Below are 27113 nucleotides of genomic sequence, written 5' to 3'. Positions count from 1 at the left end.
TTTTTTTACTGATGCAAACATGGTAAACCATATAAGATGAAATAGACGATCTCCTTTTTCACTACATCCCTCAAAATCCATGTACATGCCAAAGAACACTCCTCGTTTTTCAGGCCTCTGCTACAATGTTACAGATTGCAAAAAAAAATACCCCACGAAAAGAAGTATTTTAACAAAGTACAATCTTTATTGATGGCACAGTGATGACGTGTACAGAGAATTAGTTCCCTGGTTTCATAACTTTACCTAAGAAGAGGACACTGTTGAGGACTTTGTCATATACAAGAAATGAGAACGGATGATTGAACTGAATCTTAGGAGGAAGCATCATTGGAATGGCCTCCATGACAGTGGCCCCAGCAGCCTCCGTCCCCTTCTCATCTACATTGATCTTAGCTTTGTGACGAGCCTGCAGAGGAAAAAAAAAAAATAACTATATTAAATACACTTTATACCGGAATATCAAATATTTTCGTAAAATTAAACTGCATATATACAGACTACCGTGTAACACAGTGGTGTATTCCTTTAAGATTTGGTTCAGATATATGCAGGTTGCAGTTGATTAATTTTTGGCACGTTTTCTGGTGCACTTTGAGTTTTTGAGGTGTTTTTTGCCTTTTATTTTATTTTTTTTTGGCTAATAGGAAAGTATGACAGTTCTGTTCATGGAGTGAAACTTTATTGGGACTTTACATTTTCTGGCACTTAAGTTGCATCAAAGTAGTGCAGAAACCTTTACATGTCCAAAGCCGTATGTTAAGGGACAGGGTTAGGGTCAAGCGCTAGGGTTCAATGTTAGGGTTAGTGGTAATTGTTAGTCTTGGAATGCTAACTCTAACTACTGCTAAGCCCAAGGATTAGAGCTAACCATAACCCTTAACCCTAATATTTAACCCTAACCCTGGAAATTAACCCTAACATTTAATCCAAACCCTAAAATGTAACCCTAACATTTAACCCTAGCCCTTTACACTAACCCTAAAATTTATCGCTAACATTTAACCCTAACCCTTGTAATTAACATTAACCCTAAAATTCAACGCAAACTCAAAAATGTAACGCTAACATTTAACCCAAACCCTAAAACTTAACCTTAGCATTTAACCCAAGCCCTAAAATTTAACCCTAATCCTTAACCCTAGCCCTTAACACTAACCCAAGCATTTACCGCTTAGATTTAACTCTTACCCTAAAATTTAACCCGAACCCTAAAAGTTAACCCTAGCCCTTAACCCTAACACTAGCTCTTAACCCTAACATTTAACCCTAGCTCCTAACACTAACATTTAACCTGAACCCTAAAATGTAACACTAACGCTAACATTAAACCCAAGCCCTAAAATTTAACCCTAGCCCTTAACCCTAACGCTAGCTCTTAACCCTAACATTTAACCCTTGCTCCTAACACTAACATTTAACCCGAACCCTAAAATTTAACATTAACCCAAACCCTAAAATGTAACCCTAGCCCTTAACCCTAAAGCTAGCCCTTAACGCTAACATTTAACCCTAGCTCCTAACACTAACATTTAACCTGAACCCTAAAATTTAACGCTAACCCTAACATTGAACCCAAACCCTAAAATGTAACCCTAGCCCTTAACTCTAATGCTAGCTCTTAGCCCTAACATTTAACCCTTGCTCCTAACACTAACATTTAACCCGAACCCTAAAATTTAACATTAACCCAAACCCTAAAATGTAACCCTAGCCCTTAACCCTAAAGCTAGCCCTTAACGCTAACATTTAACCCTAGCTCCTAACACTAACATTTAACCTGAACCCTAAAATTTAACGCTAACCCTAACATTGAACCCAAACCCTAAAATGTAACCCTAGCCCTTAACTCTAATGCTAGCTCTTAGCCCTAACATTTAACCCTTGCTCCTAACACTAACATTTAACCCGAACCCTAAAATTTAACATTAACCCAAACCCTAAAATGTAACCCTAGCCCTTAACCCTAAAGCTAGCCCTTAATGCTAACATTTAACCCTAGCTCCTAACACTAACATTTAACCTGAACCCTAAAATTTAACGCTAACCCTAACATTGAACCCAAACCCTAAAATGTAACCCTAGCCCTTAACTCTAATGCTAGCTCTTAGCCCTAACAATTAACCCTTGCTCCTAACACTAACATTTAACCTGAACCCTAAAATTTAACATTAACCCTAACATTGAACCCAATCCCTAAAATGTAACCCTAGCCCTTAACCCAAACCTAGCTCTTAACCCTAACATTTAACCCTAGCTCTTAACACTAACCCTAACATTTACCCTAACCCTTAACTGTAACCCTAGCCCTTAACCCTAACATGCAAAGTTTGACACATAAAGATTCCTGCACTACTTTGATGTGACTTGAGAGCCAGAGAAAGTCACATCAAAGGCACACTCCATAAAAAGAATGTTGTGACGAACGCCCATTTGCTGGGACGTTCGCTACGGGCTACCGGAGGAGTGTGGAGGCCAGACTCCTGCCCACGGATTATGGGCCCTTGTTTGTAGGGGAGTGCACCTCTGTGTGGGGGTATATGCTGGAGGACCATGGGAGTAGTGTTGCTTTGGACTCAAATCCATGTCACCCCAAGATACAGACTCAGACTGGGATCAATGTTACACGCCTAAAGCTGCCTGTTACAGCAGAGGACTTCTCCACACATTGTGAGACTAAAGAGATGCTAATGACGTCAAACTATTGTCTACTATGGGGATGTGTATTGACACTTAAGTTATAATAAGGTGTGTTGAAAATGGAGACAGGCAGCCCGAGAGTCTATATCTTCTGCTTTCATCTGTTTAGAGGTGAAGTGTGTTCACACTTCTAGGAATGGGTATTTGGCTATGTTTGGGCTGGTTGTTTGTGGAGTCAATTATGATAATGCTAATCCTGTCTGAGCCTGCAATGTCACTCACCTGTGTCTGTCCAGATGGCCAGGTATGTTAATTATGTTCTGTATACAATACATTTGCATGATGTAATCAAGCACCTAAAACTGTATATATTGGAAGTGAGTTGTTGAATAAAGTGTCTTTTGTTTTACCCTTCATCAAGCTTAGGCTGATGTTTGGGGGGGAATTGAGGGGCCAGGTCACTGCACCACGTGAGATTCTGGAGACCTAAGACATTGGGGATCTGTTACAAATGTCATACTTTACTATTACCCCCCCAAAAAAGCGAAACACATCAAAAATGTAACACTTGCACTTTTGGCTACATATCTCGGTGGCACCGCCCCCTTCTGATGTCACGGACCCAGAAGACGGGGGTGCCACTGAGTGATGTAGCCAGGCGGCCCTGCCCCTTTCTTATATAAGAAAAGTCAAAGCGCAAAGCATGCATTCAGCGGAAAGCCTCCCAGGAGGCAGATATTTTAGATTTTTTTGTTTTTCGAGTCAGTGAGTGGCATGATTGACGATTGATTTACATCGAGGGACACAATTTTTTTTTTAAGAATGAATTGTCAAAAACTTGTCTCATGTTTTTAATTTTTGACACTTTTTTGGTGAATAGGTAGGTGTACTATGTACCCGATACTCATTAATATGGGGGGGGGGGCGGGATCTAGGGCCCCCCTTGTTAAAGGGGGCTTTCAGATTCCAATAAGCCCCCTGCTCGCAGACCCCCACAACCACCGGCCAAGGCTGTGGGGATGAGGCCCCTTGTCCTCACTAAAATTGGGGACATGGAGCTTTGGGGTGGAGGGGCAGAGCAGAGTCCCCCCCATGTTGAGGGCATGTGGTATGGTATGGTTCAGGAGGGGGGATGCTTGCTCGTTCCCTCCCTTTCCTGACCTGCCAGACTGCATGCCCGGATAAGAAACTGGTATGAACTGGGGGGATCCCCACGCCTTTTTTTTTTCAATTTATTTTTTCAATAGCTGGGTGCCAGAGATTGTAACCGGGAGTCATTTTAAATGCACTATAGGCACTATAAAGGATTTTTTTTTTCATTTTCATTGTTGTACTTCAAGCACAATTAAAATCACTGCTCCTGAAAAAAACGATTGTTTAAAAAATAAATAAATAAATGTATTGATCCATGTCCCCCAGGGCAGTACCCAGCCCCCCATACCCCTTGTATGGCCAATTACTTGCATATAAGCCTTCAAAAATGAGGATTTTTCCTGTTCCACTCCCATAGACTTCAATGAGGTTTGCCGTTCAGACTTAGAACATATCCCCTTTACGAGAGTCATGCTGTGAACCTAACAGGGGGGGGGCGTTCCACCCATTTGAAAGGGGATGTTTCGAAATTTCAAGAAATCATCAATAATTTGTCCACCTGTAATGCTAAAGCTCAGTCTATTGTCCCCCTACATCCAGAAGCCTTGTATATAGTATGTCTGTTCTGTCTCCAGCAGAGAAATGTATTATGCCTGACCTGCCTGTAATATTACATTTAGCCACTAGATGGAGCCCACAATAATATCACTGGTCCCCCCAAAAGTGTCAAAAATGTCAGTTAGGGGTCTGATCTGTCCGCCGCAATGTCGAAGTCCCGCTAAAAATCGCTGATCGCCGCCATTACTAATAAAAAATAAATAAATAAACATGACATAAATCTTTCCGCTAGTTTGTAGACGCGATCTCTTTTGCGCAAACCAATCAAAATACATTTATTGTGATTTTTTTTTTTTACCAAAAATATGTAGCAGAATACAAATTGGCCTAAATGATGGATCTGAAATGACAGGTGCTCTTTACATGTAAGGACTCATTCTTTCTGGTAGTTGGTGTGAAATTTTGTGAATGCATCAATGCAGTGCATGTTATCTCCGCTTGCAGAGCTCGGATTCATTGAATGAGTTTACCAAAAATGTAAATATCGCAGAATATATAGCCTCATGCTACATAACTACGCTCCATTTCATGCTGAATAAACTAAAAAACTAAATTATAAATGTAACTTAAATAGAAAACTACCTTTAGATAGATTTTTTTTATTTCAAAAGCATTTTATTAAAATAAATTTGTTAAAAAAACAAAAAAAAATCAGATTTAAATAAAAAAAATCTGATTTAAATAAAAAAAAAAACATTTTTATTTTTTATTTATTTTCATTTATCATTTATCATTTTATTTATATTATAAAAAATATATATTTTTTAAAATCATAGATCTTTATCCGCCCTGCATAAAACTATAACTATTACAAAAAAAAAGTCAAAACTCACCTGTGAAATTTTCAGGTTCGGAGCCCCAGTGATTCCAGAAAGATCCGCGCTGTTGGAAAACACATCAACTATTCCCATTTTTGGTAGAACTTGTTTTAGGTCAGTATCTCCAGAGACTGTAAACTTGGGGATGCTGAGATCCACGAGTCTGTGGGAGGATAAAAGAAACAATAGGTAATGATACCGAGACAAACAGGATTTAAAGAATAAGCGCAACACGTTTTTTCAGTCTGTTTTTCTTTTATTTTTCATTGGCAGTGACATACAACCCTCAATTCCAAAAAATTGGGGCGCTGTGTAAAATCTACATAAAAATAGAATGCAATGAGTTTCAAAGCTCATAAACCCCCATTTATTTACAATAGAAAATATAAAACATATCAAATATTTAAGCTGGGAAAATGGACCATTTAACCACTTAAGGTCCGCCCTATGGCAGTTTTACTGCTACAGGGCGGCACCTCTGCGCTGGATCACGTACACTATATTGTCAAAAGTATTGGGACGCCTGCCTTTACACGCACATGAACTTTAATGGCATCCCAGTCTTAGTCCATAGGGTCAAGGCCGCTGATAGGGGGGGGACCAACAGTCCTCCTGTAGGGAGCCCGGGCACACAGGGGGGCCCCAACAGCATGGGGGAATCGGTGTGGTCAGGCAGAGGGGCAGTTACAGAAGGAAGCCCTGTGCGGCTCTCTCCAGCAGCTAAAAGCCAGTTCCCCCTCCCCCCCCTCCTGCAAGCTGCTGCGTGGAGAGACGCAGACACATGGCATCATTCCTGTATTTGCTTCTCCGACACCGATTCCCCCTCCCCGTTCTGCCTGCTTCTGATCCCCCCCCCTGTGTGCCCCCCTTTCACTGTGCCACCCCCCCCCCCCCCATTCCTGTTCTGTAAAAAAATAACAGATTGTAAAAAGAATAATAATTAAACATTTTAATACATTTTAAAAAAAAGTTTTTAAAAAGTTTTAAAAAAATTATAAAATAAAATATTTGTAAAAGTTTTTTTTAACATTTAAAAAAATAATATAATTCATATTAATATATAATGATTAATATAATAATTATTAACTATTAATATTAATATATCATTAATTAATTAATTAATATCATTTTTCTTCTTAAAATGTAAAAAAAAAAATTAAAGAGGGATAATTCACACGGGTTTTCTGTTATGTTTGTGTCCACTAATTATGATTTTAGTGTATTTTTAGTAAAAATATTGACTTGATATATTCGGGGGGGGGGGGGGTGGACCCTGCAAATAGGCTGTATGGGGCCCCGTGATTTCTAACAGCAGCCCTGCATAGGGTTCAATATTGAGTTGGCCCACCGTTTGCAGCTATAACAGCTTCAACTGGCCGTCTGATCCTCTGGGTTGTGGAAGCCGCCTGCCCAAGAACCAGAACATTTACATCATCATTAACACCTTAAGATACCAATAACGTCTGAGACACTTTGACTCTCTAAGATGCTCTTTTTATACCCAGTCATGTGACCTGTTGCCAATTAAACTCATAGGTTGCAAAATGTTCTTCCTTCTCTTACTTGTTGGTACCACTTTGTCAACTTTTTGTTGCCCTGCCCCAACTTTTTGCTGCCTTCAATTTTGAAATGACCGGATTTTTTTCCTAAATTGGCCCATTTTCTCAGTTTAAACATTAGATATGTTTTCTATTGTGAGTAAAATATGGGGTTAAAATCTCAGCAGCTCATTGCATTCTGTTTTTATGCAGATTTTACACAGCGCCCCAATTTTCTTGGAATTGGGGTTGTACTTCCTGTCCTATGGTGACAATGCTCACTGAACTGTTTCTGTGGAGCAGCAGTGTAGGCACTCTAAGCCAGTGATGGCGAACCTTGGCACCCGAGATGTTTTGGAACTACATTTCCCATGATGCTTATGCACTCTGCAGTGTAGTTGAGAATCATGGGAAATGTAGTTCCAAAACATCTGGGGTGCCAAGGTTTGCCATCACTGCTTTAGGCTGCCCTCCTAATTTGGACTACAGACAAGGCAACCTTGGCCCTCAAGCTGTGCTGAAACTACAAATCCCATCATGCCTCTGCCTTATAGTGCCCCATTGTGGTATCAATGGAAGAATAGTGCCCCATTGTTGGTATGAATGGAAGAATAGTGTCCTATTGTTGGTATCAATGGAAGAATAGTGCCCCATTGTTGGAATGAATGGAAGAATAGTGCCCTATTGTTGGTATGAATGGAAGAATAGTGCCCCATTGTTGGTATGAATGGAAGAATAGTGCCCTATTGTTGGTATGAATGAAAGAATAGTGCCCCATTGTTGGTATCAATGGGAAAATAGTGCCCCATTGTGGTATCAATAGAAGAATAGTGCCCTATTGTGGTATCAATGGAAGAATAGTGCCCCATTGTGGTATCAATGGAAGAAGAGTGCCCCATTGTTGGTATCAATGGAAGAATAGTGCCCCATTGTGGTATCAATGGAAGAATAGTGTCCCATTGTTGGTATCAATGGAAGAATAGTGCCCCATTGTGGTATCAATGAAAGAATAGTGCCCCATTGTGGTATCAATGGAATAATAGTGCCCCATTGTGGTATCAATGAAAGAATAGTGCCCCATTGTGGTATCAATGGAATAATAGTGCCCCATTGATGGTATTAATGGAAGAATAGTGCCCCATTGTGGTATCAATGGAAGAATAGTGCCCCATTGTTGGTATCAATGGAAGAATAGTGCCCCATTGTGGTATTAATGGAAGAATAGTGTCCCATTGTGGTATCAATGGAAGAATAGTGCCCCATTGTTAGTATCAATGGAAGAATAGTGCCCCATTGTGGTATCAATGGAAGAATAGTGCCCCATTGTGGTATCAATGGAATAATAGTGCCCCATTGTGGTATCAATGAAAGAATAGTGCCCCATTGTGGTATCAATGGAATAATAGTGCCCCATTGATGGTATTAATGGAAGAATAGTGCCCCATTGTGGTATCAATGGAAGAATAGTGCCCCATTGTTGGTATCAATGGAAGAATAGTGTCCCATTGTGGTATTAATGGAAGAATAGTGCCCCATTGTTGGTATCAATGGAAGAATAGTGCCCCATTGTGGTATCAATGGAAGAATAGTGCCCCATTGTTGGTATCATTGGAAGAATAGTGCCCTATTGTTGGTATCAATGGAAGAATAGTGCCCTATTGTTGGTATCAATGGAAGAATAGTGCCCCATTGTTGGTATCAATGGAAGAATAGTGCCCTATTGTTAGTATCAATGGAAGAATAGTGCCCCATTGTTGGTATCAATGGAAGAATATTGCCCCATTGTTGGTATCAATGAAAGAATAGTGCCCCATTGATGGTGTCAGTAGGGGGAATGATGCCCATTCATTGGTGTCAGTTGGTAAAGTAGTGCCCCAAAGGCCAGATAAAGGCAAGCAAAGAGCCACAACTAGCCCCTGGGACGCAGTTTGGAGACCACTGTCCCAGACAATTGCAAATATCAAAAAACAAATGCAAATAATTAGCACCCGTGTGTATGTGTGTAGCCAATTGTAGGCAAGATGTCTACGAAGCATAGCATCAGTTTAAGAAAAAGTGCTCTTACTGTCTGTGATGACTACTTTTATATTTCTTCATTATGTCAATTAGGTGTGAATCCACTTCTTTACATTTGCCTTCTTTGGGTAAGATGAAAAACGCGGAGGCGTTCCCTTTGTAAGGGACAGATACAACGGTGGCTTCATCCATTTCTGCTACGTTGAAAAAACCAGTCTTGGACATGAACGGCACCTTCATGGTAAGATTCTTATTCACGTGAAAATCTCCTTCTTTGGTAAATTTCTCATCAAAAGGTTTTTCCCACTTCCCTAAAAATGAATGATCAAATAAAAACGTTAATGGCAGGGGCATAACTATGCATGATGGGGCCCCATATCAGGACCGTTAAGAGGTTCATTGCTCTCCATCCCCAAGGCAATCCTTGTAGAAATACAGAGTTATAGTGGTTGTAAACCCTTCCATATACCCAGTGACTGACCTCAGGTGATACACAGAAATAATCAGGGGCAGACCGGCCACTTTTTGGCCCAAGGGGCAAGTACAAACCAGGGGCCCATGGCGAAGTGATTTGGCCCCCCCTCTAACTCTCCCTCTTCCCGTCCTCCTCCTGACCCCCATTCCAGGCTGAAGCCCTGCTCCAGGTACTCTCTACTCACCGGCTGAATCCAGGTTCCCAACCTGGCCAGCAGGGGGCAGCTGGGGGGAGGTGGGACAGCTCGGTTGGGGCTGGCTGGGGGAGGAGAGTCTCCAGCAGGGCATGGAACCGGCCTCTGCTCAGACACAGTTTACACCATCCATGCTGGGAAGGGGAGGCCTGCGCTCTGTCCTTGTCTTCATCCCGCACTCAGTAGGTCAGTGGTGGGGACTTTTTACTTCTCTTCATCAGTAATCATTTAGGCATGTCTGTGGCAGCAGCGGTTCAGCTTTTTAATGGGGCATCAGAGCGGCCCAGGGGGGCAATTGCCCCCCTGCCCCCTGGCCCAGTCTTCCCCTGGAGAAGATTTTAACAAAAGTGCAGCACAAAACTAAATCAAGTCTGAAAATGTCCATATAAACTCTAAGGCTGCATACAGAGTGTAGCGTCTTTAAGCATTTCTCCGACATTCTTTTGCGCTTTTGTATGCGCGGTTTTAGTGTGTTTTTATGCTAGACTTGCGCGGTTTTATACAGCATTTTTGAGCTTTGCTGTTTTTTTATTAGCCAATAGAGAAAGCTATCATCTATTGCATCATTTGTTGGTAGGTATTTCAGCTTTATTCGCTTTTCCATCAGCTTTTATTTCTTTTTTCATTATTTGTCATTCATTTATTTTTTTTAATTTTTTTTTTGTTAGGGTACGGGGTTAGAGTTAAGGTTAGGTTAGGGTTAGGATTATGAGTTGGGGTTAGAATTAGGATTAGGGGTTAGGGTTTTTTTTGTAAGGGCTAGGGTGTTAAAGGAGTTGTAAATTCTGAATAAAAAGTCTTCTGTGTGTAGTAGCCCCCTTAATACTTACCTGAGCATCATCTCTGTCCAGCGATGTCCACAAGTCCCTCGGCCATCTGGGACTCTCCCTCCTGATTGGCTGAGACACAACTGCGGAGCCATGGGCTCCCGCAGCTGTCAAAGTCAGTTAGCCAATCAGGAGAGAGAGAGGCGGGGCCAAACGGTAGCTCCGTGTCTGAATGGATATAGGGAGTGGCAGCTCAGCTCAGGTGCCCCCATAGCAAGCTGCTTGCTTTGGGTGCACTCAACAGGAGGGAGGGGCCAGGAGCAACAACGAGGGACCAGAGAAGAGGAGGATTCAGGCTATAACACGTTTGTTAATTAAAAAAAAAAAAAAAAAAAACACAGAGATTTTATACTACTACTATTACTGCTACTACTACTATATGAATAAATAAATCTAAAATAAATACACAAATAAATAAAAATAGTTATAAATAAATAATAAATAAATTCAATAAATGAATACTAAGTAATAGTAAATAGCTAACTAGCCCCTAACCCTTAAAAAATAACATAATAATAAATATATTTTTTAGGGTGAAATACCCTAACTCTAACACAAAATAAATAAATACATTACTAATATTATTAATCATTTTTTATTTTTTTTTGTTCAGGTTGGGGGTGTATATTTATTATTTTTATTATTAAATATTATTATTATTATTATTATTATTATTATTATTAATAATAATGTATTTTTTTCATTTTTTTTAAGGTTAGCGGTAAATTTATTTATTTATGTATTATTACATATTTATCATTTATTTTATTTATTTATTATGATTTCTAGTTATTTGTGTATTTATTTTACATTTATTTAATCATATATTATTACTATTTTATTTTATTTTTTTAATTTTTCATTTGAGCAAAAAATCACGCAAAAACAGACATATGTGCACATAAATGCGCACAAGGCGTGTTTCTATTAATTTCTATGGGAGTAAAATGGCTCAAATCTGCCCAATTTGAGCTACAAAAAAAGCTCCAGAAGTTTTTTTGAGCTTCAGGCGACTTGGATTGGAGATGTGAACCATCTCCATGGAGAATAATCGATGTGTGAATGGGGCCTAAAAATCAATACAGAGAGTAACAATTCTATGGCCTTGAGTGATGTTTTAACCACTTCTGGACTGGAAGGATTTGCCCCCTTAGTGACCAGGCCATTTTTTGTGATTCAGCACTGCGTTACTTTAACGGACAAATGCACGGTCGTGCGACGCTGTACCCAAATACAATTGATGAAATTTTTCCCCATAAACAGAGCTTTCTTTTGGTGGTATTTGATCACCTGTGCGATTTTTATTTTTTGCGCTATAAACAAAAAAAGAGCGACAATTCTAGGAAAAAAAAAAAAAAAACAATATTATTCATTTTCTGCTATATAACATTCCCAATAAAAAAAATTTAAAAAATCAAATTTTTTCATCATTTTAAGCCAATTTTTATTCTGCTACATATTTTTGGTAAAAAACAAAAACAAAAAAAACCCAATAAGTGTATTGATTGCTTTGCGCAAAAGTTATCGCGTCTACAAACTAGGGGAAAGATTTATGTAATTTTTTTTTTTACTAGTAATGGCGGCGATCTGCGATTTTTAGCAGGACCCCGACATTGCGGCGGACAGATCGGACCCCTAACTGACATTTTTGACACTTTTGGGGGGATCAGTGACATTACTACAGTAATCAGTGCTAAAAATATGCACTGTCAGTGTACTAATGACACTGGCAGGGAAGGGGTTAACACCAGGGGCGATCAAAGGGTTAAATGTGTCCCTAGGGGATGCTTTCTAACTGTGGGGGGGGGGGGTGGGCTTGCTGCATGAACACAGAGACCTGTGTTACTAAATAGGAGGATCCCTGTGTTCATTACTGACAGAACAACGGTCTGCTGTGTTTACAAAGGCAGACCGCTGTTCTGTCTTCTGGAGAGATTGCAGGTGCCCGGCAGCAATCGCGGCCACCGGACCTGCAGATCATTCCCCTATGGCGAATGGGCGCATGCGCGCCCCCCTGCTCGCGGTCCCGCAAAGCGACGTACAGTTACGTCGTTTCGCAGGACAGAGCTGACCTGTCGCGGTATATGGCGGGAGGTCGGCAAGTGGTTATTCAGTGATTCAAAAGAAACATTAAGTATGCATGAAAAAATAAATAAATGACAAAGTATCCATGTGTAAACATCAACAGAAAAGTTCAATAATCTGTAACAAAGTAATTCATAAGGCTCTGTTCACATCTTGGCGTCCTGGATCTGCCCGCGATCCCAAAATAAGGCAAATCACAGGACGCCCGTGCGATCCCCGTCCCGTCCAATGGCACCTCCATCACCATCGAATCGCGCAAAGGGAATCGCGGGACACCTGTCATCCAAACAAAGTTCTTGTACTTCTTTTGGGTGACTGGCATCCCGTGATTCTTTTTGCACTATTTTACCGCGATTCATCAGGCGACAACTGTGGAAAAATTGCGCCACATTTGGGGTGCCATTGGAAGTGACGGGGATCGCACGGGCGTCCCACGATTTGACGTGATTCGGGATCGGGAATGCCAAGATGTGAACGGTGCCTTAGGGTCCTTTCACACGGCGCGGTCCGTTCTCTGCTTAGCGGGGGGGATCGATCCGCCGATCCCTGCTGAGCAGGCAGGTGACAGCTCTGTCAGTGACCGAGACAAGTACACACTATAGAGAGATATGCTTTGTTCAGATTTCATGTCTGAGGTTTACAACCACTTTAATATTAAAAGCCACCCTGACAGATGCCATTTATATCTACACAACATTGTCAAAAGTATTGGGACGCCTGCTTTACACGCACATGAACTTTAATGGCATCCCAGTCTTAGTCCGTAGGGTTCAATATTGAGTTGGCCCCCCCTTTGCAGCTATAAGAGCTTCAACTCTTCTGGGAAGGCCGTCCACAATGTTTTGGAATGTGTCTATGGGAATGTTTGACCATTCTTCAAGAAGCGCATTTTGAGGTCAGGCACTGAGGTGGGACAAGAAGGTCTGGCTCGCAATTTCCTCTCTAATTCATCCCAAAGGTGTTCTATTGGGTTGAGGTCAGGACTCTGTGCGGGCCAGTCAAGTTTCCTCCACCCCAAACTCGCTCATAACTCCTAAACCTTGTGGACGGCCTTCCCAGAAGAGTTGAAGCTGTTAAAGCTGCAAAGGGTGGGCCAAGTCAACATTAAGCCCTACGGGCTAAGACTGGGATGCCATTAAAGTTCATATGCGTGTAAAGGCAGGCGTCCCAATACTTTTGACAATATACTGTAGTGTGTTTAATATTCAGATATAACTTACTGACTTACCTCTAAAATAAATGAAGTTAATAAAAACGAAAATTGCATCCTTGTTTAGACTGCTCAGCACATCAACGATCTTGCCATTCGTGTTTTTCTCAACGTAGCTGTTGATTTGTTTCTTGGCTTCTTCATTTTCCTCAAAGTTTACAGCAAAGGCTTCAGAATGGAGGTTTTTAGCTTTGGTGAGAAAGTCCTCATTGATTTTCCATGCCTGGCTCACAAAAAGGCCATTTCCGCTGTCGAGATGCAGCTCTCTGTCATCATCGTTTAACATTTCCTGAAGATCGTGGAAGCCGTCGTTGATTTCTTTTTCGGCCGTCTCAGAAATGTTAAAGCCAAGGCCTTCTATGATCTGGTCATGGGTTTTGCCCTTGGCACCGAGGGACAGGAAGGCCAATGATACAGATATACTTACTGGGGACATGACGATGTTCTCTTCTGGATGGTCAGCGACTACCTTGCTAAAGAGGTCAAATGCAAATTTGTCATTGCCATCTTTTATTTTTATGATGGACAAAATTTTATCGGCATGGTTATGGGGGTCGTGGTGATGGTGATCGCCTTTCTTCTCATCATCTTTGTGATCATGTTTCTCCCCCTCGTGGTGGGCAAAGACCATCAAACAAAGAAGAGCCACACTGAAGCCGAGGTGCAATAGGACCTTCATTTTCCTAAAAAAAGAACAAAAAATTAAAATAGTAATCTTCTACCTTAATTATCGTAGTTACAGGGGAACTTTAAGAATTTAAGGTCATAATATAGCATGGCGGAGGTTCCTTGCAAGTTTGGGGCTGCATTTCTACAAATGAAGTTGGAGATTTGGTTCGGATCAATGCTCAATAACATACATAGTTTGTGAGGTCGAAAAAAGACATCAGTCCATCCAGTTCAACCTATGATGTGCAGGGGCAGACTGGCAACTTTCGGCCCAGGGGGCAAGTACAAACCAGAGGCCCATGCCGACTCGGCCTCCCTCCCACTCTACCTCTTCCCATCCTCCCCCTGACCCCCATTCCAACCTGAAGCCCTGCTCCAGGTACTCTTTAGTCACCAGCTGAATCTGGGATCCCAACCTGGCCAGCAGGGGGGAGCTGGGACAGCTCAGTTGGGGCTGCCTGGGGGAGGAGAGTCTCCAGTGGACCATGGAACCGGCCTCTGCTCAGACACAGTTTACACCATCCATGCTGGGGTTGTGGAAGGCCTGCACTTCTCTTGACCAGGAATCCCATAGGTATGTCTATGGCAGAAGCAGTGCAGCCTTTTTAAGGGGCATCAGAGTGGTCCAGGGGGCAATTGCCCCCCTGCCCCCTGGCCCAGTCCTCCCCTGATGATGTGTGTGTGTTTGCTGAGAAATACAGGCATATACTTCTCCATCAATGCCATACCATTAGCGAGGGGTGTGATATGCCCCAAATTTATTCTGCAGCAAATATACAGCCAATGTGATTAAGAACTATCTGCAGTGTAAAGAAGAACAAGGGGTCTTGGAAGTGATGGTTTGGCCCCCACAGAGCCCTGATCTCACCATCATGGAGTCTGTCTGGGATGACATGAAGAGACAGAAGGATTTGAGGCAGCCGACATTCACAGATCTGTGCTCCAAGATGTACATAGAACAACCTACCTGCCGAGTTCCTTCAAAAACTGTGTTCAAGTCTACCTAGAATGCAAAGGGGGGTCACCCAAAGTTTTGATTGGATTTAGATGTTTCTTCTGTTCGCTCACTTTGCATTTTGTAATTTTCTAAAAATGAATAATTAAAATATACTAAAGACAGCAAACTGCTAAAAACAGACGCAGTGAAATGGAGTGGAAACCGCTTGCTTACACAGATCTGTTTACTACCGCTTTAAGGATCACTGTACTCTTGAAACAAATTCCACTGCGCCTGTTTCTAGCAGTTTGCTGTCTTTAGTGATTGCATGAGTGCACTGCAGCACAAAATTTTATTTTAAAGTTTCTTTTAAAAGAAGAAAAAAAAAACCACAACCCTTAGACCCCGTTCACATTAGGTCGCTCCGACTTAGGGGGCGACCTGTGAAGTCGCGTGCAGCGCGACTTGCACGGACTTCACATAATGGAAGTAGCCTCTAGGTCGCCCCCAAGTAGTACAGGACCCTTTTTCTAAGTCACTCCTATTAGAACCGGTCCTGTATCACACAGTGGGAGCGACGGTGCACGACTTGTCAGGCTGACCAAGTCGCCTGACAAGTCGTACCAGTTTGAATGGACACTTAGAATCGCTTTAGGACCCTCAGCTTTTCCAGAAAGAGTGAGGTCATCGACGCCTAGGCCAATGAACCCAAAGTAAACGGCTACTGTAGGTGTCTTTAACTTTTTATATATATAAAAATATTGCTGCGCCAAGTAAGCATAAAAGTGAGGATAAATCAAAATCAATCAGTGATTGTGATCATATACATATGAATATATAGATAAACATATATAAATCCAGTGCAAAAAAAAGGTCAGTGTAAAAAAGTTCAAATCAGGTATTATATCAAATCAATATAGTCCCAAAATCATATATAGTGCCCAAACGTGATAAATCTCTTCATCCAAATATATAAGTGATTAAGGGTGCTTGCATGCTCCACTCAAAAGTGCTCCCAGTGGCTGGTGACACACTAGCAGCTCACCTCAAGGATAGGCTCTTTGCAGAGCCAAAACACGCATATAAGTGATATAATCCAGTAGCCTGGTCCTCTTAGAACGATCTCCTGTTCATCTCTCCAGATACATCAGCATCGATATAGGGGATAAAAACAAGAGATCTAGTGCTCTCTGCTTGAATAGGGTTTATTAATGCAATAGATAGGAGGTGCACTTACATTTGTTGGCACTCTTAGCAGTGCTGACTAACAATACATCAAACAACAGTCTTTGCCAGTGTTTTTCTGGGTACCGGCGTGATGACGGGGGGAGGAGCCTATGCGTCATCATGCCGGTACCCGGAAGAACACTGGCAAAGACTGTTGTTTGATGTATTGTTAGTCTGCACTGCTAAGAGTGCCAACAAATGTAAGTGCACCTCCTATCTATTGCATTAATAAACCCTATTCAAGCAGAGAGCACTAGATCTCTTGTTTTTATCCCCTATATCGATGCTGATGTATCTGGAGAGATGAACAGGAGATCATTCTAAGAGGACCAGGCTACTGGATTATATCACTTATATGCGTGTTTTGGCTCTGCAAAGAGCCTATCCTTGAGGTGAGCTGCTAGTGTGTCACCAGCCACAGGGAGCACTTTTGAGTGGAGCATGCAAGCACCCTTAATCACTTATATATTTGGATGAAGAGATTTATCACGTTTGGGCACTATATATGATTTTGGGACTATATTGATTTGATATAATACCTGATTTGAACTTTTTTACACTGACCTTTTTTTTGCACTGGATTTATATATGTTTATCTATATATTCATATGTATATGATCACAATCACTGATTGATTTTGATTTATCCTCACTTTTATGCTTACTTGGCGCAGCAATATTTTTATATATTGAGTTCACAGGTGTTTTGTGTTTGACACTGATTGCTTGCTGCCTAGTACACCTTATTTCATATTTATTAATTGTTTGGTTTGCGCTGATTATTCTTTTTATACTCTAGTCTTTAACTTTTTACTGCTAAAAAAAAAATTAGCAGTAAAAAGTTATTTGAGCCATCAAATATCTAAACTTTAGGAACTCCTCCACCGAGATCTTTCAGTGGCAATTTTCAGCTCAGCATTCCTTATCTGCCATTTCACTGAAGCCTCACTGATGGCCATTGACTTGGACAATCAACATCTGCCTTGCCTCATTAGAACGTTCTAGTTGCATAATCTCATCCTTGGTCTCAGTAAGGCATTAATCCTTCCATTCACATGGCAGAAAGAGGCCATCTGTGTCAAAGGGTTCAACTATCAACAAACAGGGGTGGGGGCCTTTGACACCATCTGTTTTCCCCGTATAATGCGGTTCTACCATCTCTACCCCTCCCATGTAACAACAATTCACACCTTAAGCATTGTGAATCAAAGGATTAACACCTATGCAGACTCCCTGACACCTAGGATGGGATGATATACCTGGAAAAGGGGGGTTCCACAACTTTTACCCCTCCTGTTCTGGTCTTGGACAATCAACATCTACCTTAACACATTGGTTGGAGGTTGGATGAAGGTGTTTGTGCTTCCTGTGTGGATATAAATGTTGGGGTATCTTCCTGACACTCATTAGAACTGAAGAAGTGGTTTGGAGAAGTTTAAAAAAGTCTTCAACATTACAAAACAAGTCCGTGTGAATGTGACCAACTACTACTAGGTACACCATGACCCCGTATCAACGAGAACCTTCACAGACATGTTCAGTATATTTATTATAATCCCTTGCCAACTGCGCTATAGCCAAATGACAGCTACAGCGCTGATGTCCAGTTCTGGGGGGGCGTCATACTGTATGTGGTCCTCCCGTAAACGTGCGGCACGCTCAGTGATCACTGTGTCCCTAGCACAGCTTATCATAGATCCGGGCCAATCACAGCGGCCCTTTATCATGTGATCAATGTGTGTCCAATGATAACTGATCATGATGTAAACACAAGCTGGTTATTGGCATTCCTTTCCTCACGCTGACAACATGAGGAGAGGAGAGGAGAGCCGATAACCCGCTTGTGTGAAAGGGACATCTACAATTATAATCAGGGCACTGATTATCAGTGTCCCGATTATCAGTGCAGACCCAACAATGCCCACTAGTGCTGCCAATCAGTACCCGCCAGTGCTGCCAATCAGTGCCCACCTGTGCTGCCAATCAGTGCTGAAAATCCGTGGCTATCAGTGCTTCCTCATCAGTGTCACCTATCAGTGCTGTCTACCAGTGTCTTCCAGTATCACCTACCAATGCCTATCAGTGCCACCTATCAGTGAAGCCTCATTAGTGCCCACCAGTTCTGCTTCATCAGTGCCCATCAGTGCAGCCTATCAGTGCCGCCTCATCAGTGCAGCCTATCAGTGCCCATCAGTGCAGCCTATCAGTGCCCATCAGTGCAGCCTATCAGTGCCCATCAGCGAACTTCAGTGAAAGATAAAAATTCCTGGTTTGCCAAATTTTTAACAAACTAAAAAAAAAAACATTTTATTTCTTCCAAATGTTCAGTCTTTTTTTCGTTCATTTAACAAAAAAATAAAAACCCAGTGGTGATTAAAAAAAATCAAAGACTTGTGGGACTTCTTGCCACTCATCAGACGTTGGCTAGAGCCTGGCGCCAGCCATTCCTCCCCTTTAAGGAAGTTAAAAAATGACCCATGGGGAACATAGTTCATGAGAAGCCTACCTCAATTCTAAATTAATTTTACCCATGCCAAGCTCTAGAGCACAGGTGTCAAACACAAGGCCCGTGGGCCGAATGTGGCCCGCCAGGCCATTTTATGTGGCCCTCACACCTCTCCTGCCACTAAGGCACCCGCTTAGTCTCGCCCTATCTTGTCTCAGCAGTTGGCAGCGGAGAGGATGACAGAATTCCTCCACCAGATCCTGCACTTCTCTGTGCAGCCACGGAAGCACTCGTCTCTGCCACCCTCCTCCCCATCCCTATAATTTAAAGGAGGGTGGGGGGGTCTTGACATCTGATGTAAGGGGGGGGGGGTTGCTCTGGACATTTAGTCTTACAGATACCCTTGGCCCTTTGAAGGCAACCATAATACTGATGTGGCCCGCAATGAAATTGAGTTTGACACCCCTGCTCTAGAGGATTTAGAACCCATGGATATTCTATAACCAGTGTTGGGACAAGGTCATCTAGAGCCTAGGGAGAACATGCCAAACTGTGCCCCCCTCATTCAAGATGTATGAGCATTATGTGTCAGTAGAAATCCTGCATATTCTCTAAGCATATCCCCCCCCCCCCCTTTCCCAGTACTAATCTGCCCCACTAAAGAAATTTCTTCCTCCCAGCACAAATCTTTCTTCTTGTACGGCATTCCCAAAATGAAGAGATTCTCACTGATCATGTGGTCAGCACTGACTAATAAACACTCATACTGCCATACAGCCTCCAGAACTGTTTAGGGAAAAATTTTGCCAGACCCTTAAACGGACTGGAAGGCATTGGAAGATTGGAACAACATAATATCGATCTTATGTTGTTCCAATCTTCCAATGCCCTCCAGTTGGTATAAGGGTCCGGTAATTTAAAATTTAGTTCAGGATCAGGGGGGTGGGTAGGGTGTTGTGAGTTAGCTTTCCCTTTTCATTATTATTGATAAGGTAACAAACATAGTTGAAAATATGCAAAAATCTTTAAGGGGACAGAAGGCAGGAAGACCTAGAACCCAGATCACCCACCCAAATCATCTTGTGGGTGGCTTCACTCATTGGTGCTAAAATAAAAATTGTAATTTTGGGGAACTAACCCCTTTAGGCCAGGGGTTTCCAAATTTTGGCCCTTTGTTAACCTTTATCTGCCTCTTGGGGCACTATCCTTCCAAATGATATGAGGCACTATCCTTCCAAACGATATGAGGCACTATCCTTCCAAATGATATGAGGCACTATCCTTCCAAATGATATGAGGCACTATCCCTCCCACTGACACCAATGATTGGGCACTCCTCTTCCTACTGACCACCAACTCTGAAACTAAATTTACCCACATTGATTCTGGGCCACATTTTCTATCCCCAATGACCACAACCTGGCCCACCTAAAGTGTGAAGGTCAGAAAATTGGCCCTTTGTTGGAAAAATTTGGAGACCCCTGCTTTAGGCCTTTTGTATATTGAGCGTTTACCCCCGGTGCATGAGATCCCAGCATTGTGGTGTGGGTGCAAAGCACAGGGGCACCATCCAGCCTTGTGAAGCCTCTCATATCCCCTGCACCCCCTTAGGTAAATTTACTGAATTTAGCCACAAATGTCCGGAGGTGGCCAGACATGTGAGACAAAATAAGAGAAGAAGGAACACATTTTGAAAATTCTGAGGCTTGGTGCTGCCCCTTCTGTCTATTCTGCCCCGAGCAATGGTCCATTAAGGACCAATATGGTAAAGGAAATCACAAGATATTTGTTGTAAAGCTGCTTTAAAAAAAAACAATTTGAATAATTATCAAATCATGCATACTCACTGCAGAGTCCTGAGGTCCACCGAGAGAACACCGCAATCAAATATACTGACTGATCACTTATATAGAACAGCATGTGTCCACACTTTGGTGCGAGCCAAGATCTCTCTAACCATTAACAGGATAACCTCACCACTCTGGGTTCACATGTGGGCGAGCAAATATTGTCTGATTACATCTATTTGCCTGCATCGTGTGCCCAAGGATGATGTTCATGGACTCATCATTTTAGAGCAGTCTTTCTCAACCCCTTTACCCCAGAGGACCCTTGAAATAAATTTCAGGTCTTGGGGAACCCCTGCTACAACCAATGCATTAGAGTCAGTGGCAAAATGGCCCTCACATTGGTGGCTTGTGGAAGGAAAGTCCCTGACAGTGGTGGACAGAATACCACCCTTACCGACAACTAAGAAGATTATTGGTGTAACGCATTAGGTGGCATCAGCCCTGGAACTTTGCAGGCACCATCAAATTGGAAGCAGCTCAAGGAACCCCTAGCAACCTCTAGAGCAGGGGAGGACTGGCCCAGGGGGCAGGGGGGAAATTGCCCCCCCCCCCCCCAGGCTGCTCTGATGTCCTGCAAAAAGTCTGCACCGCTTCTGCCACAGACGTGTCTAAAGGATTACTGGTGAAGAGAAGTAAAAAGTCCCCGCTGCTGACCTACTGAGTGTGGGATGAAGACAAGAAAAAAGTGCAGCCCCCCCCCCCCCCCCCCAGCATGGATTGTGTAAACTGTCTGAGCAGAGGCCGATTCCATGCCCCACTGGAGACTCTCCTCCCCCAGCCAGCCCTGACTAAGCTGTCCCAGCTCTCCCCAACTGCCCCCTGCTGGCCAGGTGGGGAACCTGGATTCAATCAGTAGAGAGCACCTGGAATGAGGGTCAGGAGGAATCCAGGAACAGGGAGAGTGGGAGGAAGGCCAAATCGCTGCACCATGGGCCTCTGGTTTGTACTTGCCCCCTGGGCCAAAAGTTGCCAGTCAGCCCCTGCTCTAGAGGAACTCTGGCTGAGAACAGCAGCTTGTATAGGAACAGTGTGAACAGCAAGCTTTGACAAAGCTTTTGCAGAGCGATTAGCAAGCTTTGTTAAAGCTTTTCAGCTTCAGTTTGTAAATGTTGGAAACATGTCTTAATGGGATTGCTGATTGCCATATTAAACAAGCTGCTAGCAGGCTTTTCAACAAGCTTCAAGAAGTTCTGAAGCCTGCTAGTAGCTTGTTTAAGGGGGTCATCCATATTCCTATTCAGATCTGTGTTTAAAATTTCCAGAGTTGAGCTGAATGGTACTTTAAAGCTTCAACAAAACTTGCTGAGAGCTCTGTAAATGCTTTGTCATAGCTTGCTGTTCTCACTGCTCTTATAAAAGCTAAAGCCCATATGAAACAGGCCTAGAGTATTGCACTTAACTAATGTAGGGAACGGCAAGCGGCGATAAAGTGCAGTCTGTGTTACAAACCGCTGACCATTATCTTTTCCATACCCATTCACATACTTCTCATCATCATATTCTTTGCATGCCCCTCCAGCACATAGTACCCCCTATTATACCTACCACTCCCCCACACATACTGTCCACCTATCATACACTATATTACCAAAAGTATTGGGACGCCTGCCTTTACACACACATGAACTCTTAGTCCGTAGGGTTCAATATTGGGTTGGCCCACCCTTTGCAGATATAAGAGTTTCAGCTCTTCTGGGAAGGCTGTCCACAAGGTTTAGGAGTGTCTATGGGAATGTTTCACCATTCTTCCAGAAGCACTTTTGTGAGGTCAGGCACTGATTTGGATGAGAAGGCCTGGCTCGCAGTCTGCATTTAATTCCTCCCAAAAGTAATCTATTGGGTTGAGGTCAGGACTCTGTGCAGGTCAGTCAAGTTTCTCCCCCCCAAACTCACTCATCCATGTCTTTATGGATCTTGCTTTGTGCACTGGTGTGCAGTCATGTTGGAACAGGAAGGGGCCATCCCCAAACTGTTCCCACAAAGTTGGGAGCATGGAATTGTCCAAAATGTCTTGGTATGCTGACGCCTTAAGAGTTCCCTTCACTGGAACTAAGGGGCCAAGCCCAACCCCTGAAGAACAACCCCCCACCATAATCCCCCGTCCACCAAATGATGTGGACCAGTGCACAAAGCAAGGTCCATAAAGACATGGATGAGCGAGTTTGGGGTGGAGGAACTTGACTGGCATGCACAGGGTGGGCCAACTCAATATTGAACCCTACGGACTAAGACTGGAATGCCATTAAAGTTCATGTGTGTGTGTAAAGGCAGGCGTCCCAATACTTTTGGTAATATAGTGTATCTACCAAAATCCTCTTCTATGCATGTTACCCGAAAGCCTCCACCATCCTTTCCTTAAAATACTGCTTACTGTCATATCCCAGACACTTCTCCTCTGCGCCACATACAGTAGAGAAATTAGCGCAGACATGAAATGACAGCAAGTCACAGGATCACCAGATGAAAATAAAGGGAAAAAAGCCTAAAAGAGAAAACGAATGCAGCCACCACATCTGGCCGAGGACTAGTGAGCTGCAATATATTACATTTTCATTTTTGGGGTTGAGGATGCAGTTTAGTTATTAAAGCGGAACTTTAGTTAGAAAAGTTTTGTTAGATGACTTCAGGCTCGCCTCTTCTGGCCAGTGAGGGGAAAAAGTATGTGACCCCCTGCTGATTTTGTACATTTGCCCACTGACAATAAAAATGATCAGTCTATAATTTTATAGACTCCGAGGCCCTCAGCCGGAACTGTACCGGCTCAAGGACTATTACTATTAAGATGCCCTCGATACAGCCAAATGACTCTTAGCCATTACCATCTTAAATTGTTACCAAGGTAGGTACACCCATACCTGAGATGGGCCCCACCCTTCCTTTTACACCTTTTAAAACTGTTACAGCCTTCCAAGACCCCTGCCCACTGCTATGACAAGAACTCCCACAAACCGACAATCCCAGGCTACACATGCCCCCCCGGTCAATCCCCATCCTGGGCGATCCCTTGAACCACAGTACCTGAAGAAGGAAAACATTTTGGACAAAACCTCAAAAACCACCATAACCGCAAAAAAACAAGGGAGGGAGAAGCTATTTCCACGCCATTCTGCTTCGAATGACTTCTAGGACCCCCAGCACCACCCTTTCTCTCCCACTGACTCCACCCTGCCCCACCCTACCTATCTCCAGGGCTTTTTTTCAGCGGGAACGCGGGGGAACACAGTTCCGGCACCTCCAGCTCTGAATGTATGTAATGGCAAGGGGTGCTGGAGGGTCCATGACTGCTCGGAGATCTATTTTTGCATGGCAGTCTATTGTTGCTGGGAAGGTCTATTGTTGCTGGTGGGGGATGTGTTGTTGCTGGGGGAGGGAGTTTGTTACTGAGGGATCCGGTGTTGCTGGAAGAGATCTACTGTTGAGGGAGGGGTCTATTGTTGCTGGATGCTGAGGGGCATCTATTTTTACTTGCGTATCAAATAGTGCAGCGCTAAAAAATAACTGATAAATATATGGCAAAAATCATTAGTGCAGTGAAGTCAAACAAGACCAACATTTGAAAGTCCATTAGAATCATAAATCCCAGACATGGATCTGAGGTGGAAAGAAAAAAGTCCAAAAAGAAGGTGAGGTCCCAAGGTATGGTGAGCAGGAGGAAAACACCCGTGGTGAATAGGTAAAGGTGGCTGCTTACCAAAGGGAATGGGCCCCCAACTTAATGGACAGGCCACTCAAGCTTGGGACAAAAACACTCAGGATAGACTCTTTCCTCCACATAAATGGACATGGATCACCTCCAAACACTTCTTAGCTTCTCCAAGGTATGACACACAGCCGTGGTAAAGCTTGTGAATAGCTCCGGTGTTAATGGTGAACAGTTAAGACGATATAATAAGCTTGCTGGAACCCTGTAGATCCGTTGCCGCCTGCAGTGCGGACCGCGGATGTAGTTAGTGACGGCGCGCTTCCTCTCTGACGCGTTTCCTCCTAGCGGACTTCTACTGAGACAGTAGGGATCTATTTTTACTTGGCAATCTATTGTTGCTGGGGGGGGGGGAGGCTAATGTTGCTGTGGATGGATCTACTGTTGAGGGAGCGGTCTATTGATGCTGGGCTGGCTGCTGAAAATCTGTTGTTGCTGTCAGGATCTATTGCTGTTTGGGTCCATTGTTGCTGGGGGAAACTATTGATGCTGGGAAGGGTCTGTTGCTGCTGGCTCTAAGATGGGGGGGGGGGGGGATCTACTTTACTGATTTTCTTGTTATTAACAAATTCTATACAAATTACTTGGCACCACAAAATGATACTTGGTTCTGTATTCTCTAAAAGGGGCGGTACTGGGAGAAGGGTAGGTGGTAGAACCAAGTGACGGTGCTCGGAGGTGGGTAGGGGGCAGAGACGAGAAGTGTCTCAGAAGGGGGAGTTCCTGCATGTATTCTCTGAGAAAAAAAAACCCCTACCTATCTCCAATCAAAACTGACCTTTTGTCCACTCCAGATTTTGCTCATTTAACTCCCGAAGATCTCCTAGCCTCTACGGCTAACCTAGTCATGTCCAGCCTTCCGCCTACTGTTGCCATCCATCTCCAGGCCTTTTCTGTATTGAGGGACGCAGGTCCCAGGATAGGTGTCCCAGGAAGCTGTATATTACTGCAATATTCAAAATGCCGGTTGGCCAGAGAAGGATATAAATATTCTTTATCCAGAGCCATTTCCTCTGCCTACTCCAGGGACGCTCCTTATCCATAGGCAGAGGTAGACAACCAGGCTGGATTTAGGGAACACCCCCCAATATACTATCAATTGAACTCTTTACTGAATACAGCCAGGCAGTACTACTAGTATAAGTAAGGGAAAAACCTTTTTCTTAGTTTTGGATGGAGTAGAGATGAATTAGAACATTTGTCAATTTTTATTGCTGTCTGTGCCCCCCCCATTAAGGAAATTCACCCTCTCTATTTGTCCCGTTTACCATACTTATCATTGAAAGCTGGGGCATACATAAAGGGGTGCGTCTGGATAGGAGGGTGGTGAGGGCGGCAGCATGCAGAGGGACTGATCCCTACATTTTCTTCTATGTAGCCACTGAATACTCCTCCTCCCCCCCCTCAGACATTCAGCACCTGCAGGAGGAAATAGGAGGACATCGGTTCCTCCTCATGCCACTCCCACCGCCTCCCTATCCCTATCCTGCCTATCCTGCTGCCCTGGGACAAGTGTGCTTTACGCCCCCTCCCCCCCCCCCGCAGTGTTGCCGGGTTTCCCTCTAGCATCAATTGCTGCAGGGGATCTGTCAGGATGCAGATGTGTAATTTACCGGCCCCTTCCTTGTCTTAATGAATAGACTGTTTAGACCCCTGATATCTCACCAAAGCCCCCCAACCGAGGTCCTAAAATATGTAAAAAAAAAAAATGAAATTCTTAAATAAAAAAAAAAATGAAATTCTAAAATAAAATAAAATAAAATTGTAAAAAAAAACAAATGGGGCAAAAAATACAAAAATAAAAAAAAATTACTGACATCAGTGGCGAAACTACCAGGGTCGCAAAGTTCACACTTGTGCCTGGGCTGTGGTGTTTCACTACCGTGGGGGGACCCCAAGTGGGCAGGAAAGTGGTCTGCTGCAGGACCATAATAAAAGGTCCCATAATAAGAGTAAAGGGCCCTGGGATCAGTGGGAAGGGCCCCAGTCGGGGGCCGGAGAACCCTTCATGGTTTCTTGCATCGGGGGCCCTGAAGGTCCTAGATATGCATTGAAAGTGAAAGAATATCCCAAAATTTTGGTTGTCCCCCGAAAAAATAATAGAGGGGAAATCTTTCAATGGGGACACTAGTTCTGGTGACCTGGGGGGTCCCCAAGGAATTCCCTTATCCCACTTCCCACTTCCAGTTTGTTGGCTATGAGACAAGAAGAGAAGGGAAATCTCTGCATTGAGACACAGATGGCGAAAAAAAATCTGACAGAGTTTATAACCTCCCTTATTCTATCCAAAATGAAAAAAAACCTCCTGCTTCCTGCTGCTAGGCTGTGCCCTGCTGCCTCCTGGGATTGCCACTTGACATCTATCCCAAGTGGCAGTGCGATACCAAAGGCGCATGATCACTGCAAGATTCAGTCCATGCACATCACTGCCCTTGGTATGTACAGTATGGGTATGAGCATAACTTACAACATTTGATCTTCAGAATGAGGAACCCTAAAGGAGGGACAAGACCGAACAATATGGGCGTGGCCAGGTGCTTAGCAGTGGGAGGGGCTAAAGGGATGTGGTTAAACAAAACCCATTCCCCTGATCCCATCTCAGCTCCATCTATTCCCCCGATCCTATCCGGGCTCCATCCTTTACTCCAATCCCATTCCATCTCTATTCATTCCCTCAATCCCATCCCGGCTCAATCCATTCCCCGATCCCATCCCGGCTCCATCTTTTCTCCTGATCCCATCCCTGCTCCTGCCATTCCCCTGATCCCATCCT

At 43.3% G+C, this 27113-nt stretch overlaps 1 protein-coding gene across 2 annotated transcripts in view; it reads right to left on the bottom strand.

Annotated features, from left to right (window-relative positions):
* Positions 1-205: 205 nt before the first annotated feature.
* Positions 206-27113, bottom strand: part of LOC309569473 (alpha-1-antitrypsin-like) — a 59519-nt gene continuing 32611 nt past the window's right edge. Inside the window, exons 1-5 of one of the 2 annotated variants that reach the window (XM_082275320.1) lie at positions 20638-20750; positions 13531-14195; positions 8772-9033; positions 5184-5331; positions 206-409 (exon numbers count right to left, since the gene is read on the bottom strand). In XM_082275320.1, coding sequence (XP_082131446.1) covers positions 221-409; positions 5184-5331; positions 8772-9033; positions 13531-14191 — 1260 coding nt within the window. In that variant the 5' untranslated portion in view covers positions 14192-14195; positions 20638-20750 and the 3' untranslated portion in view covers positions 206-220. Of the gene's footprint in view, positions 410-5183; positions 5332-8771; positions 9034-13530; positions 14196-20637; positions 20751-27113 lie in introns of those variants that run through there. The other variant, XM_082275321.1, reaches the window with a different exon arrangement.

This window comes from Pelophylax lessonae (genome assembly GCF_965119305.1).
Source record: "Pelophylax lessonae genome assembly, chromosome: 13".
Classification (NCBI taxonomy): Eukaryota; Metazoa; Chordata; class Amphibia; order Anura; family Ranidae; genus Pelophylax; species Pelophylax lessonae.
Note: the sequence above shows the minus strand (reverse complement) of the source record. Positions and strands in the feature narration are given on the sequence as shown.